Source organism: Pleurodeles waltl, chromosome 1_1 (assembly GCF_031143425.1).
Source record: "Pleurodeles waltl isolate 20211129_DDA chromosome 1_1, aPleWal1.hap1.20221129, whole genome shotgun sequence".
Classification (NCBI taxonomy): Eukaryota; Metazoa; Chordata; class Amphibia; order Caudata; family Salamandridae; genus Pleurodeles; species Pleurodeles waltl.
Window position 1 is genome coordinate 241,384,583 of NC_090436.1, and position 14,976 is coordinate 241,399,558.

The 14,976-nt window shown below is 43.0% G+C and overlaps 1 protein-coding gene across 2 annotated transcripts in view; it reads left to right on the forward strand.

Moving 5' to 3' along the window:
- C7 (complement C7) overlaps positions 1-14,976 on the forward strand; it is a 304,122-nt gene that overhangs the window by 248,717 nt on the left and 40,429 nt on the right. For both annotated transcript variants that reach the window (XM_069221437.1, XM_069221440.1), the window contains exons 14-15: positions 1,122-1,254; positions 13,424-13,615. In XM_069221437.1, the coding sequence (XP_069077538.1) occupies positions 1,122-1,254; positions 13,424-13,615 (325 nt within the window). The remainder of the gene's footprint in view (positions 1-1,121; positions 1,255-13,423; positions 13,616-14,976) is intronic.

Consider the following 14,976-nt stretch of genomic DNA (forward strand, 5'->3'; position numbering starts at 1 on the left):
TGCACAGCTCTGCATTGTTGAGCAGCTGGTTCCGCATGCTATCAATACTACTACATACTTAAATACGTAGGTTAAGCTGTGAACTAAATGAAGACTACGAAGTAGTGTCTGAAATCTTTGGTGCATAGTTTGTGCATCACAGTTTCACCTGCACTCAAGCATTGACAGACAGAGATACACCTCTATTTATTTATGTATGCTACCAAACTGTTGCTGTAAATTGCTTGTGATTCTGGGCAAGATGTATCAAAGTGTTTTGCGATCGCAAAAACTGCATCTTGTAATGTAACAAATACAATTTGCGATTCGGTAACTTGTTACCAAATCGCAATTTGGATTTGTGACTACATACCGATTCAGTATTCGAAAGGGGCGTGTCAAGAGCGCCCCTTCTTAATACCGAATCGCAGAGGTATGTATGATTGTTTTGTGTCTGTGAATGCGGTCGCAAAACAATTACAGTTATCACCAATTTCAAATTGGTGGTAACCCATTCACAAAGGGACCCCTTCCCCTTTGTGAATGCATGCAAAAACAATTTTTAAGAGCAGGCACTGGTCCCACGGACCACTGCCTACTCTTTAAAAAACGAAAGGAAAACTATTCATTTTTCTTTTTTAAACGAATCCCGTTTTCCTTTAAGGAAAACGAGCTGCATTTGAAAAAAAAAAAAAAATTGCTTTATTGAAAAGCAATCACAGACATGGTGGTCTGCTGAGCCCAGCAGGCCACCATCCTGTGATTGTAGCCATTCGCAATGGGTCGCACATTACGACCTACCTCATGAATATTAATGAGGTAGGTCCATTTGCAAGCCCTTGCGAATCGCAATATGGAACTCCTGGAGTTTCATACATTCCAAAAGCGATTACTTAATTGTGATTCGCAGAAAATCACTATTGGAAATAATGATACATCTGGCCCTCTGTTTCTTGAAAGGGACACCATCAGGTTAAACATTTATGAGTAGAGGTGCAGCAAAGAACTTCTCAGGTATTTGTCAGGCTTAGAAGCAGGGAGGCCACTACAAAGGCCCAGGAGACGCTCAATGTCATGTTTCGTCTGGTGATCCTGTTTTATTTATTCACTGCTGAGGGCTTTCTTTTTTGTTTATTTTGCAGGACCCTAGTCCAGAGTACCCGGCTGGGACACGCGTTGTCTACACCTGTGTAGATGGATACAATATAGTTGGCAGTTCTGTTGCTAAATGTGGAGTAGATTCAAAATGGCATTTTGATAGGATCCAGTGTCAGAGTAAGTTATCTTAATACCCACAAAAGTATAAATCATACATAAAAACATTTTGGTTTCTTGGAAACTCAGTATCAGCTGCTCTTATGTTCTTTTGCTTACTTGAATACCAACACATCTCCTGCTCAATGGAAAGTACTAGTATTCAGCACACAAGTTCGACAAGGTACAAAGATAAAGAGGTACTTCAAATCCATGTCTCACCATAAAATTCAGAGCTGCATCATTTGTTGCTCCAGCACATGATGGGCATAAGCATCAGCCCGTCTCGCCAGCTCCCCCAAAAGCAGACAACCTCCACTGAGAGCTGCCCTACATGTTGCCACAAGATTTCTGATGAACACACAGAAGTGAATAAATTGCACATACTCTTGCTTTCTTTGATTGGCTAACTATTGCATCCAAATGCACTATGAAAATTACTTAGCAAAAGCCTTATACCTATTGGATATCTCCTGTAAAAGTTATTGAGGCTCATAAAAGCTACAACTCAAGAGCAAAAGATCTATCTGCATCCCACATTTTGAAAATAAATATGCCTTTCAGAGATCTTTCTTCAGTGAGGTCCATACAATTTGGAATGCACGTCTGGCAACTCCTCTCAAATATGCCTTCTACATCTGCTCTTACTTACAAATTACATGATCTGAGAATACTAATTTTTAAGTAGCAAATACGAGTCCGATATTCTTGACGTTCTGTGCATTAGAGTTGTGCAGAATTGTGAATCTTTTTTGTGAAATCTTGTTAAATTTCATGAACGTTGAGTAACATATCAAAAAATTCACAAAATTCACTTGTCAGTAAAAATTTTACTATATGCATACCTTGGGTTCAAATGTCACGCAAGACCCGAGCTAGGAGACCACCTTGAAGTGAATATGTGGCTGCAAGACATTTGTTGCTTGGAACAGTTCCCTGTAGAAAATAAATGAGAAATTTCACATCCACGAAATTCATGTAACTGTGAATTTCATGTAATGTAAAATAAGTGAATTCGTTTTTTATTGTAATCCTGTTCAATAATAATGTCAAAACAATTCACATAAAGTTGTTTACATCTCTGTTCATGTAATCGTTTGAGTATCAGTGTTGCAGGACTTTCTTAACATCTTTTCCAGAGTTTAGATTGTTCTAACAATAAAGTTTGTTTGGTCCACATCTGATGTTAAAATAAAAAAATACAAAAAAATCGTCCTAGATCTGTTCACACCTCTTCAGACTATCTTTAACCTTTACAACTTGTAGTTCAAAAGAATGTGCCTTCTATATTTCCCTCCACAAATCCTAGAAAGAGGAAGGTTATTTATTTTTCCACAATCGGACAATTAAGATCCTAGCATTTGTGATGGCATGTAGCAACATAGGATTTGCATTCAATACAAAATAAAATAATAATATCTGCATCTAGTTTTTATTCAACTGCTGGCATATAATTTACTGCTGAATATATATTATGTATATATATTCTGTGTAGGTCTGTAGTAAAAGGCAAGACACAACCAAATGGACCCAATTAGAATTCGGCAGCACACATAGGACAGCTGGGGTTGGTAACTGAATTGGCACTCTTCATTTTCTAACCCCGCCACCAGAGGTACACATATCAAAAAAATGTTTTTTATTGCAATGCTCTTATGCCGAATGGTGTAAGGATTCTCGTAGCTCTCAGCAGAACTTACCATGTATAACGTGGACCGTTGACTCCAGTATTTAGTGACAGCAGAAACCAGCTTTTCACTGTTGTGCCCGCGTGGAAGAGACCACCCACCTCTTGTTGGAGTAGCTTGTATGATCTTCTTTTGATTTTATTGTGCCATATAACGTTTGAAAATAATGTATCTGGTTTCTGAAAGTAAGTCTTATAAATATACAAGGGAGTGGTGCAGACTAGAAATAAAAGCTTGTGAAAAATTAAAATTTTTACCACATGTGTACTCCCTACTAATGATATAGAACAAGTAGATTCCTTTCCTTATTAAAGCTGCATGTTCTGCATACACCTGTTCCTAACTGGTATTGAATGCAAGTTTACATTTATTCATCAGGGTAACTCCTCAAATATCTGGCTAGTAAAACAACTCATTGATCTGTTGGGGACATACCATCTAGACTAGCGAAACAACTCATTGATCTGTTGGGGGCATACCATCTACTATCAATATCTGAAACTTTCTTTGATCCTTCTGAGCTATTCTAGATAAGTGCAATGCCTTAATTTGGCGTTTAGTTTTACATACCTGCTGGCATACATAGGTAATATTTTCTTTATTAGTAAATCTAGCTTTTGAATGCTCCTATGGTAGGACATTTAACTTACATCTTAGATTATTTCCTTTTCCCTGCTGATCCTATTTATTTTGATCAGAAATATTCTTTCAAGGACGCTTGAAACAAACCCCTCATTATTCAGTGTAACCTCCCTCACAAAGGCTTTTAAATTTGATGTAAAGGAAAGGTCCACTTTGGCAATGTACTCCTTTTCTCTGTCCAGCCGACCTTGAGTTGGACAGCTGCATGTTCTGATTCGACCATTGAATGGGTCTACGTTTGAAGTTGGTAGGTAATTGAATTGGGTGCCAGTCTATTCTTCAGTATTACCAATGGGAATAGAAATGAAAGCATATACCCTTTTTGAAGGATGCTTCATTCTCACAGTATCAAATATACCAAGTAAGACCATAATTTCTTTAATACTCACCCTATCTTTTGTCATGCTTTCTGGGTGAACAAGGTTAGTTCCATAACCTTGTCTAGTATAAAACTAAAATCACTACAAACAAATAATGTTTTTTTCAGTTTTCTAGTTGTGTCTTCTCAGAATAACTTTGCATCATCAGTGCTAGGAACATATAGACAACAGATAGTTAAGAGATTTCCCTGTGTTTGAATCTGTGGTACTATATACCTGTTGCAAAATCTATCTTTAATTTCATTATCTTTTATTGAACAGTGCAATAGCTTTCATTTCTGCTCCTGAAAATAAGTACCACTTCACAAGAAGATATAGGCCCTCATTCTGACCTTGGCGGGCGGCGGAGGCCGCCCGCCAAAGTCCCGCCGTCAGGTTACCGTTCCGCGGTCGAAAGACCGCGGCGGTAATTCTGACTTTCCCGCTGGGCTGGCGGGCGGTCTCGTTCAGACCGCCAGCCAGCCCAGCGGGAAAGAGGCCTCCACGATGAAGCCGGCTCGGAATCGAGCCGGCGGAGTGGAAGCTGTGCGACGGGTGCAGTTGCACCCGTCGCGTATTTCACTGTCTGCGCAGCAGACAGTGAAATACATGTAGGGGCCCTCTTACGGGGGCCCCTGCAATGCCCATGCCAGTGGCATGGGCACTGCAGGGGCCCCCAGGGGCCCCGCGACCCCCCCTACCGCCATCCGGATCTCGGCGGTCCGACCGCCGGGATCTGGATGGCGGTAGGGGGGGTCAGAATCCCCGCGGCGGTGCAGCAAGCTGCGCCGCCGCGGAGGATTCAATGGGGCCGCGGTACACTGGCGGGACCCCGCCAGTGGTGCCGGTCCGACCGCGGCTTTACCGCCGCGGTCGGAATCCCCATTGAAGCACCGCCGGCTTGTCGGCGGTGCTCCCGCGGTCCTCCGCCCTGGCGGTCAAAGACCGCCAGGGTCAGAATGAGGGCCATAATGCCTAAAGCCTAATAAACTAAGGTCTATTTTGCCTCAATTCTAACTGAAAGCCCACATCTGGGGAAATAGATCTAAATTTCACTTTCACTAACTGGTGTTTCCAAGTTAAAATGTTCCCTAATCAGATATGTTTGTAAATATATCTATTGATCATAAATATATCTATCTAAATATATATATTTAGTAATGCATTAAGATGTTCATAACATGTGTGCCTGTAGATATACATGCTGTGCATATCTACATAATCTAGTTCTGAGCTCAGATGTTTGCAACTTGTTTTTGTTTGAAAACTTTGAGTCACAAAACCTTTTGTGACTTCTCACATTCTCCACAATAGATGAGGACACACGTTTGTACATTTACTTCTACGTTTTGAGTATGACTTCCCAGACTGATGCAGCTGGCTTTATGGAATGAGATGTGCAAGATTTTTGTACCAATACCTTAGAAGATAACGAGCAGACCTTTTCCCACTGCACAGCCATTCCCTTAGTGACTGGTGGTCAATGGTCCTCTATGCCACATGCCCCTACTTCCAGCACTGACCAGCATTCACCAACGTTTGAGGCAATACAGGTCGCATCGCCAGATAATGTCTTACCGAAGAAGCTATGGAATGTATGCTTTTCCAATTCTGCCCAAGGAGCAACAGCAAATATCTGTGTTCAGACCAGCATGGTGTATGTAACCTTTGGCTCTGCCCTTACCAGGACGACACCTCTAGCAACTTCTGCATCACCGTTTGGTACAAAAAGACACTGAGGTACTATAGAGAGATGCAGGGTACATTGTAGAAACACTGGCCCAAAACTTTGGTGAACAAGACCTTGTAGAGACATTTCCTAAAGCTGAAAGGACAGAGCAGTTTCTCCCCAAGCTAAAGGCCATGCTGACAACTGGCCCAGACAACTTTAAAGAGCTTGTAAAGGGAAATGGTGTCATGTCAAGGGTAGACTTACACACGGATCCACTCAACATCTGGGGCCAGATCCCTCCCAGATGCTCTAGTTGTGCATACAGTGCAACAATGTTCCTTAGTACAAGCAAAGGGTGATGTCCTGCCTTCAGACAAAAAGAGACAACGTGTTGACACGTCTGGCAAGCATGTGTCTTGGGGGCTACCACCTATCGTTACATTGCCAACTCTGTGTTTCATCTACTTTGCTATTATAGTTATCACAGGTAGGAAGTGGAGCAACTAATAAAATACCTCCCAAAGACCTACAGAAAAAGAGGACAAGAGCTCAAGGCCAAAGGAAATGTAATTTCAAGTGCTAATATTCACTGCACTCTAGATAAACACTGTACCAGTTTCCAAAGAATCAACACCCAAGGCATCAAGACCTGAGGCATCTATGGCGCCATGCACCTCCTCAGTTTTCCACTTGATTAATAGCAACTCTTCCACCATCAGATTAACGGGATGTTAAAAAAATGTCAAACGTCAGTGAGCTGCTACATCTAAAGGTGCCCTCCAGGCCACTTCCCCGAAAACTGCTTTTCAGAGACAATAGATCAGAGGCATAGCAAAGACCACTTCATCCACTCATGCTCAAAGTTACCAGCACCAACAGTAGTCCTTTCAGGACTCTCAAACAGCAGGCATTAAACCAGAGGCAGAAACAAGAGCAACAACCAGGGCAAAGGTAGAGGTGGCTCCAAAAGGGACACATCTACCGCCAGACAATGACTTGCCATCAGTTCTCCCTATCACTTAATGCCTATCAGGGTAAATTAGGTACTGTCCTCCCCTTTGGGAGGAGCTAACCTCCAGTCAGTGGATGCTTGCAAGGTTACTGCTTCCAGTTCCACACCACAGTTCCCAACATCCCACACCGCTATTATGTCCTCAGCCAAGACCATATCTGGTTTCTAGAAGGAAAAGCTCAGATTCTCCTTGTGAAGGGTGCTATAGAGCTCCAATGTCAATTAGGTAAGGGAGCATACTCTCTGTACTTTCTAATTCTAAAAAGGACAGTTCCTTTGGCTGAACCCAGCCCTCAGGCCACTGAACCTCTACATCCTGTCAAGGCACATCCACATAACCATCTTGCAAGATATCATTTGACTGCTGTGATAAGGAGACTTCATGATGCTGGTAGACCTAAAAGATGCCTATTTCCATATCCTCATTCATCCGACCCACCACCACTTTGTGGTAAGTGAGCACATTTACCAAATCAAAGTGCTGCCCTTCGGAATCACTGCAGCTTTCTGTGTGTTACAAATTGACTAGTGGTGGTGGCTGTACATCTGTACAGAAACATCATTCACATCTTTCCATGCCTAGGTGACTGGGTACTCAAGAGCAGCAGCAAGCAATAGTGCCTAGCACACAATAAGCTGTGTCCCCACTCCACTGTGTAGGGTGCATCATGAACAGCAAAATGTCTCACCTACAGCCTCAGCAAATAAAGACTGTCCTAGGCACCTTCTCAAACACAGTCACAGGCATAGCATACTCCAATGAGTGGAGGGTGATGGTATTCTAACAGATGCTGCCTCTTTTTCAGGCAGGGTGTCCTCTTACTGTAAGAACTGTAATTAAACTGTTATGAATGATGACTTAATGCATTGCAATAGTGTTGCATGCCAGGCTGCCCAAGATCCTGCTTCAGGACTGCCTCATGAGACAATGCTCTAAAGCAGAGAGTCACCTAAGAATCTAGTGTTGGTAAATGCCCAAAGCCAGAAGGTCTCCATAAGTGGTGTATCGGCACCAATTTGCTGCTCTGCAGGCCATTCCTAGACCCTCTTCCGCAGGTGACCTTTACCACCAATTCCTCACTGATGGGTTAGGGAGCCAACCTGTACAACATGACTGTGTAAGGCACTTGGACTCCTCAGTACCAGGGCTGTTACATTTCCTGTAACTACTGTTGGGCCAAGACGAACAATATACCCAGCACGTACTACATCCAGAAGCAGGAGATGTCCCACAGTAGCTTTCAGCACTTTTTAGGAGCCCTGGCACTGGGCAATCTGCAACTAGATCATCTGCTTTGTAGAGCACTTACCAGGGATTGACAATGACTTTCAAAGCTGCTCAGCAGGATGCATCATGTCTATGAGGGAGAACTCCACTACAAGTCCTGCGCAATCACTTTCTTTAGTGGGGAGTCCCAACAATGGACCCATTCATTAGCCTGGCAAACATAAAACGCTCAAACTTTGCCTCCAGGTACCCACATCCACAGTCCATGAGCAATGCAGTATGGATGAATTTGAATATGGATATTTGCCTAGGCTCCTCTTTCTTTTGTCCTTTACATGATGAGGAAGATGAAGCAGGTGCCCATTCCTCTCATCTTAGTAGCTCCAACCTGTGCCAGGCAGCCCTCATACTATATGCTTCTGGTGGATAAGGTCTTCATGGAGGGTCTTAAGAGAGTACTGCCTCCTTTCTCAATGTAGTCCTCACACAGCTCATGGGCCTACCCTTTTAACTCTTCTACTTCAGTAACTTGCAATTTCTATCATGGTATGTAGCCTACCTCATAGCACTACTCTCAGTCAGGGGCATTAGCTTGCTTTAAGCTCTCACAATTCAGAAACCTTCCATACACGTTCACAAAGATAGAGTGGTCCTCAGGATCATCCCAACATTCTGCCCAAGATATTCTCAAATTTCCATTCCAGTCTACCATTGAGCTGTCCGCTTTCTCCCCAGGATCAGACTCCGTAGCTGAAAGGACTTTCATACTCTACACGTCAAATGGGTGCTCATGTCCTAAATTGACAGTGCCATGTTTTCTTACAATCAATCAATCAATCGCTCAATCATCAGATTTGTAAAGCACAGCTTATCACCATGGGGGATTCCAGGCTCTGTGGATATTCACTGCAAACTGATATCTATGTCTTGAGTTTTCTCCTGAAGTCGAGGAGGGTGTGCGTGGTACGCAGATCTTAGTGGTGAGGCTGGAGAAGTAGCGCCCTCTGCTGCGGCTGAGTCAAACTCTCTGGACTTGAGCGAAGTGAGGGTAGTGGAAAGGAGTTCCCTGGTGGGCTGGTGTAAGAAGAGTCTGTGGTTGATGAGATTGGGTCCAATGTTTTGGAAGGCTTTGTAAGCGAGGGTGAGAACCTTTAATTTGCACCTGTTGAGCACAGGCAGCCAGTGGAGACTTCTGAGGTGGGAGTGTGATGCGGATCCGCCTGGGAAGGTCCAAGACGAGTCTCGCTGCTGCGTTCTGGATGGTCTGGAGGTGGTGGAGAAGGTAGGCGGGGAGTCTGATGTAAAGGGCGTTTCTGTAGTCTAGTCTGCTGGTGATATTGGCTGCGGTCACCGTCTTTGTGGTTTTGATAGGGATCCATCTGAAGATCTTCCATAGCTTGCAGAGGGTGTGGAAGCTAGAGGCAGCCATGGTGTTTATCCCAGCTCTTACTTAAGTATTGCAGGATGGATAGTTCGGTGTATCTAGACTTCCTAATCAATGGAAAATACAGACTCCCATGTTCCCCAGCAGACATCGTCAAAGCTGCCATCTAGTCAGCACCACATAAGTTGAGTAAACACTACTGGGTGGATATTCTAAACAGCCAGCAGGCAATGGTAGTTTGGACTGTGCTAATAACTTTGTTCCAGACATCTGTATCACCTGTCTGCTAACCATAGCTTTCATGGAAACCAATATACAGTCTATGTGGAGAATGTATAGCAACAGCCACACATGCTAGAAAAGAAAATGATACTTACCCTGTACGCATCTGTTTGTAGTGTCTAGTCCTGTAGATTCACATGCAACCACCCTCTTATCCCAGAAGTGGGCAGGGATCACAGATTTCTAATCTCCTTTCTGTTACTTTACATTATTCTTGTCTTTGATCGTTCACTCATCGTCCGCTGAGCAAGAACAATGTGAGGTGAAGCTAGTGTCTTGGTGCATTGCAAACTATGGGATGAGTCACAACAGGTTTTGTGACTCTAAAGTCTTCTACAAAAAAAAGTTGCAAATGTCTGGGCCCAATACTCGATCCGAGGAAAATGCACAGCAGGTCTATCCACAGCACTAAATGCCACAAGCAGATGCTTGAATGGCAATTTTTTCCTAAAACATAGCTTGCAGAGGAGCACCTTTTTAATACTTTTTTCCCTCCTGATCCTACTTTTCAACCCTTGTGCACTTTCACCATTTCCACTATGTTTCATCCTCACTTCCATTTCTCTCTCACCCTCCCTGTTGTTCACCCTTTCCACTGGAGCTCCTGTTTGTTACAGTGCTCATTCACATTTTGTTATTTGATTAAAGCTCTGTCCTATAGAGCATGTACACAGGTTGACACACACCCTTTTATAATTCACAGAAGCCTTGTCTCATATTCAGGGCCAGCTATGCTGAGCTCTGTGTTGCCCTTGTGTAATGCAAGACAATGCAAGGCAATGCAAGGGCTTAAGTGTGATTTACTAAGCCACGCAAAGCCACCTTGTGTGGCTCTGCATGGCTTAGTAAATACAGAGTGAGGCAAGGTAGGGCAAATCAATGTCTTGCATTGCTCTGCTTTGGGAAGGCGTTCCAAGGTTGGAGCATGGGCGTTCCCATGCATCCACCCATGGATTTTGATGCCATCCCAGACTTACTAAGGGTAGTAAACCTGGGATTGTGTCAGAATGGTATGCCTTACTAACTGATGCAAATTTCTTTATTTCTCCTTGGTATTTTCTCTTTCTACGTATGCTCCATTCTGCAGCACATGAAGGAGGAATATTCCTTTAGGTAGTATTTTTGTGAAGTAATGTTTCCCTTCTTGCACTAGAACAATCCTGGTTCTTTGCTAGGTATTCTTTGCATTATAGTTCCTACTGTGACACACTTACATTTTGAAACCATGAATATTTTTCAGTCAAAGAGGCAAATGGTTGGACTTATGGGCCATGGTCATCTTTTGAAACAACTACAGCACCTCTTCTCTATCATTCCACATTTGATCTCTACCCTGTTTGATAAATGCTTCTGGTTTATGTGAAATTCTGGACATTTGCAGGTGTGATAAACATTTTACATGGGCTAATTGTATATCTTTCATTTCTTCTTCACTTTTTGCTGCTGGTACGTTGTTAAAACTTAAAATTGTTAATAATGTTTTTGTGGGTCACTCTGAAATGTTTCTCTCTCTTTGCCTCTCCTAATCCTGTTGATGCAAAGGTTTTATTTATTGTTCAGGAGTTGTATGTTTCTCTGTATTCTTCCTACATGCATGCCGCTACTATGCCTTTTGTAGCACTCTGAAACCTGGAAAGATGAAATAAGGGTTTTAGAAAACAAAAAAGAAATTAGTTAAAAAAGAAAGCAATGAATTGATACTTCATCAAGGTAGCAAAATAAAGGTATTTACGAGATGTTTGTGCGAATTGTCTTTTTTTTCATGCAGGCTCCGAATTGCGCATATTTGAGCTCCTAAAAAGCAGATTCAGTTACCTGCAAAAATGGCTTGATTTGGGAAGCTCACATTCCTTTCAGTAAGACCTAGTTTAATGTTCACTCCGACAGCCACGTAGTTTATATGAACAGAACAAAAAAAAGACAATTTCCAAGGTAATTCGAAATTAAAAGCCCTCCACAATTTACCGATAGCACACGAGCCTGGCTACATTTAGGCATCATGAATTCTAAAAGATTAAGAAACAATCTGATCGGTATCTGCTCCCTTCTCCTGCACCACAGCTTCATGAGTCACTCCCCCAGTTAGAAACTCCCCTCCATTCCTCTCCACTCAGAGGTGAACAGGCTGTATCATTCTGGCCCGACACCTGTCACCCTCCTATCTGAGAGGCTTGTGCAACACGTGACTGACTTGCCCTCAAATTCACACGTTTACAGAGACATTGATGTGACATGTAGCTGTCTCCAGCCAAACACGTGCAGCCATCTAGAGGCAAAATGCATTTGACAGTAAACCGAAATCTTTGAGGAATCCACAGAAATTGGTCTGGCGTGTGAGTGATCTGCCCAGCCCATCGTCTCTGCCTGCACACATGCTGGCTTCCTAGGCGACCGACCCCACCTCGGCCCCTTCAACCTTCAGTAACCAAACAGGCAACAGGTGACTGAATATTTTTAACTCTGCTAAAGTGACGTGTTAGTGAATGAAACCCAGTTTGGACCATTTTTCGTTAAGATCAATGGGGCTATCAACTAGTGTACATCGCAGTGGCACCTGCCAATGAACGGGGGTGGCAGGGCGGTGGGGGGATAAAAAAGAATAATGGATACAAAAAAAACACTTACCTTTCTTCCGGAGATGCGTTTGCGTCTCCTCTATCCTCTTCTCGTCAGCACACAGTCCCCCAGCCAATCACAACGCTGCTGTCACCAGCATGACAGCAGCATCGTGATTGATGTAAGCGCCCTGCTTCGGTGCTCACAAAGGGAGCGGGAGCCTGTGCACTTTCTCCAACCAGCTGTTCAATTCATCCTGATGGAGAAATGGAAAGTGCGCATGTCTGTTGGCCGGCCCAACATGGCCGGCCAGACAGACATGCGCATTTATTGTGCACTCCTCTGCTCCGTCCAGCCCTCCTCCGTCCACCTTCAACCCAGCCCCGCCCTGCCCTGGCTATCAGGGGGAAAAAATGGCAATAACATTTCGCTATACAAAAATTGCAATAACACTTTCTTTTTCCTTCCCCTTCTGCTTAAAAGCAGCGGGGGAGCCGCCCTGGTACTTCAGCTCTACTATCCCATAAGTCACTAGCTAAAAATATGACATTAACTGTGCTCCAAGTACACTTGCCTCAAGTTTCACTGATATCATGGAAAACTATAAGTGGCACATTCTTTCAGGGCATGTGGAGATGATTGCCTTTTCGTACTTGCCAAACACAGATGCCCTCGGCGTGTGTGGCCCGTGTAACAAATTCACTGATCTGGCATGACTGTTCTCACTCCAGCCCTTCAACCATCAGGGAACATGGTCTCCGTGTAGACCTCTTTCGCTACTACACTCTTACACCACAAGACCCAACGTATACCTTGAAAAATCCTCCAGTGGAAGGTCTCGTTACTGAAAATAGATCCTGTAGATTGTGGATGGGAATGAGGGTGATGCTGATTAAAATTTCATACGAACTTCTAAATTGGGAACATCGAACAAAATGATAGCGAGACAGATTCGTTTAAAGAAATCCAGACATCCAGCTGGAAGGACATGGACTATATATTGATTTATTTTTTAATCTTATGAGCCACACGCCTATAGGAGTTAGAACCAAACTATGCCTTGTTGAGAGAAAAGTGTGCTCCCGCAAATCAAGCAGATAGTTTGTGCAGATAAGAGAATTTCACATTTAAGTTGTGGTAGTAGCTCAGACATGTTTTATCTTTCTGTTTATCTATCTAGCTATCTATCCATCTAGCAATCAATCTTTATAGCTAAACAAAACACTCATTCATACATGTATGTATAGACAAAATGCTATGCACAAGAGGAACACTTAGTGGGTATGATTGGATATATTTAACTATTAAACCAACTAGGTGCACTATTTTTAAGTCTAATGCAGTATGATGTTTCCCTAATTCTCCAGGAACAGTTTGTACTTCCCCTGGCCTGAAGAATGATGTAAGAATTTCTCCAAACAAAGGCTCTTATGAGATTGGAGAGGAAGTGACCCTGTCTTGCCCACCTGGTCATCATTTGGAGGGTGCAGCCACCATAGTGTGTGAAACAAGCCTAAATTGGTCTCCAGATGTAAAAAATATCCAGTGCAAAAAAACATGTAGGTACCTTTAATGCGTTTGGGGCTCTATTGTGATTGAAGTTTGTATCGCTTAAATATGGGCTGTTAATAAATAAATCGCTTTAACTGAACAATCTCAAAGCTTTTCCTAGTTGGCAAGGAATATGCTTGTGAGGTTAAGTAAAGGGATGTTTTAAAGTGTTTTAACTGTTTCATTGTAAATAACTAGCTTAGCCTTATCACAGAGGGTTATAGTTCCACGGAGACACATCTGCCTTCTTTTGAAAATTGTATTCAAAAGCAAATTGCAGTCGATAAGTACACAAAGTTTGTAAATTGAGAATGGTCGCAAAAAGGTTTCTCACTTACTAATTACCATCAACTGGAAGTAGGTGGTAACCTGGTGCAAAACGTAAAAGGAGGACAAGTTATTTTTACGTTTAAATAACTGGACTGTATGTGAGGGTGAGGAATATGAGGCTGTTATCTATGAAGCAAATCAAAAGAGGAAACAATGATGCTCTACTCAAACGTGCAGGTCCTGCGCCTTCTTACCTAAGGTAGTTCTTATGGCATCAGGGCACTGTAGCAACAATTAGAGCTGTGTCTTAAAGTACCCTGTTTAATTGTTTATGTAATTTCCTGGTTGCTCCTTTGCCAGAACTAACACCCATATGTCCTTCTCTAGCACACATCAGTAATTTCAGGAAACCAAGGTGCTCATTTACAGAATTGCACATTTCCTCCACATTAAAGGTTGTGCATTTGGGACGCGTGTATCGATTTGCCATCCCTTTGCCACTGAATCTCTTTGACTATCTCTAATGGAATCTCTAGAATCAAGACTTACTGAGCTCAGAGGATTTGTGGAATGCCAGGAACCTAATCGCTCACCTTGTGGCAAGAAATTGTTAGTGTAGCATTAATTTGTACATGTTCTGTCTTGACAGAGGAGACTTTGGCAACAATTGATTATTAGATAGGTCACTCTAGAATTGACTTGATGTACACCAGTCATGCACACGAACTACTGCAACAAGTGCTGCATCACTCTTTTAGGTGAAAGGGTGTATGCCACTTGCCACTCCATCCTCACCCAACACGTGAGTGCTATGTCACCTAGGCAAAGGGCTACATGATGGCACACAGATGGCCTTGTTTCGTAGTTGAATGCACCTCTTGGATCCTAAAGAGCGGATTTTGGTCTCTTGCCAAACTTAGTAGGGCATTTCAATATTCCCCCTAGACTGGAGGGAAGACTTTCCTGCCATGCATTGTTGCACCAGAAAAGGCCTTTCCATTGCCACTCGCACTGTGGTATTGGTTAGTGTTTCTCCAGAGTGAGGTGCAGTGTGTGATTCCTGAAACTCCTCTTCTTCTCCAGCTCCGATTATGTTGTG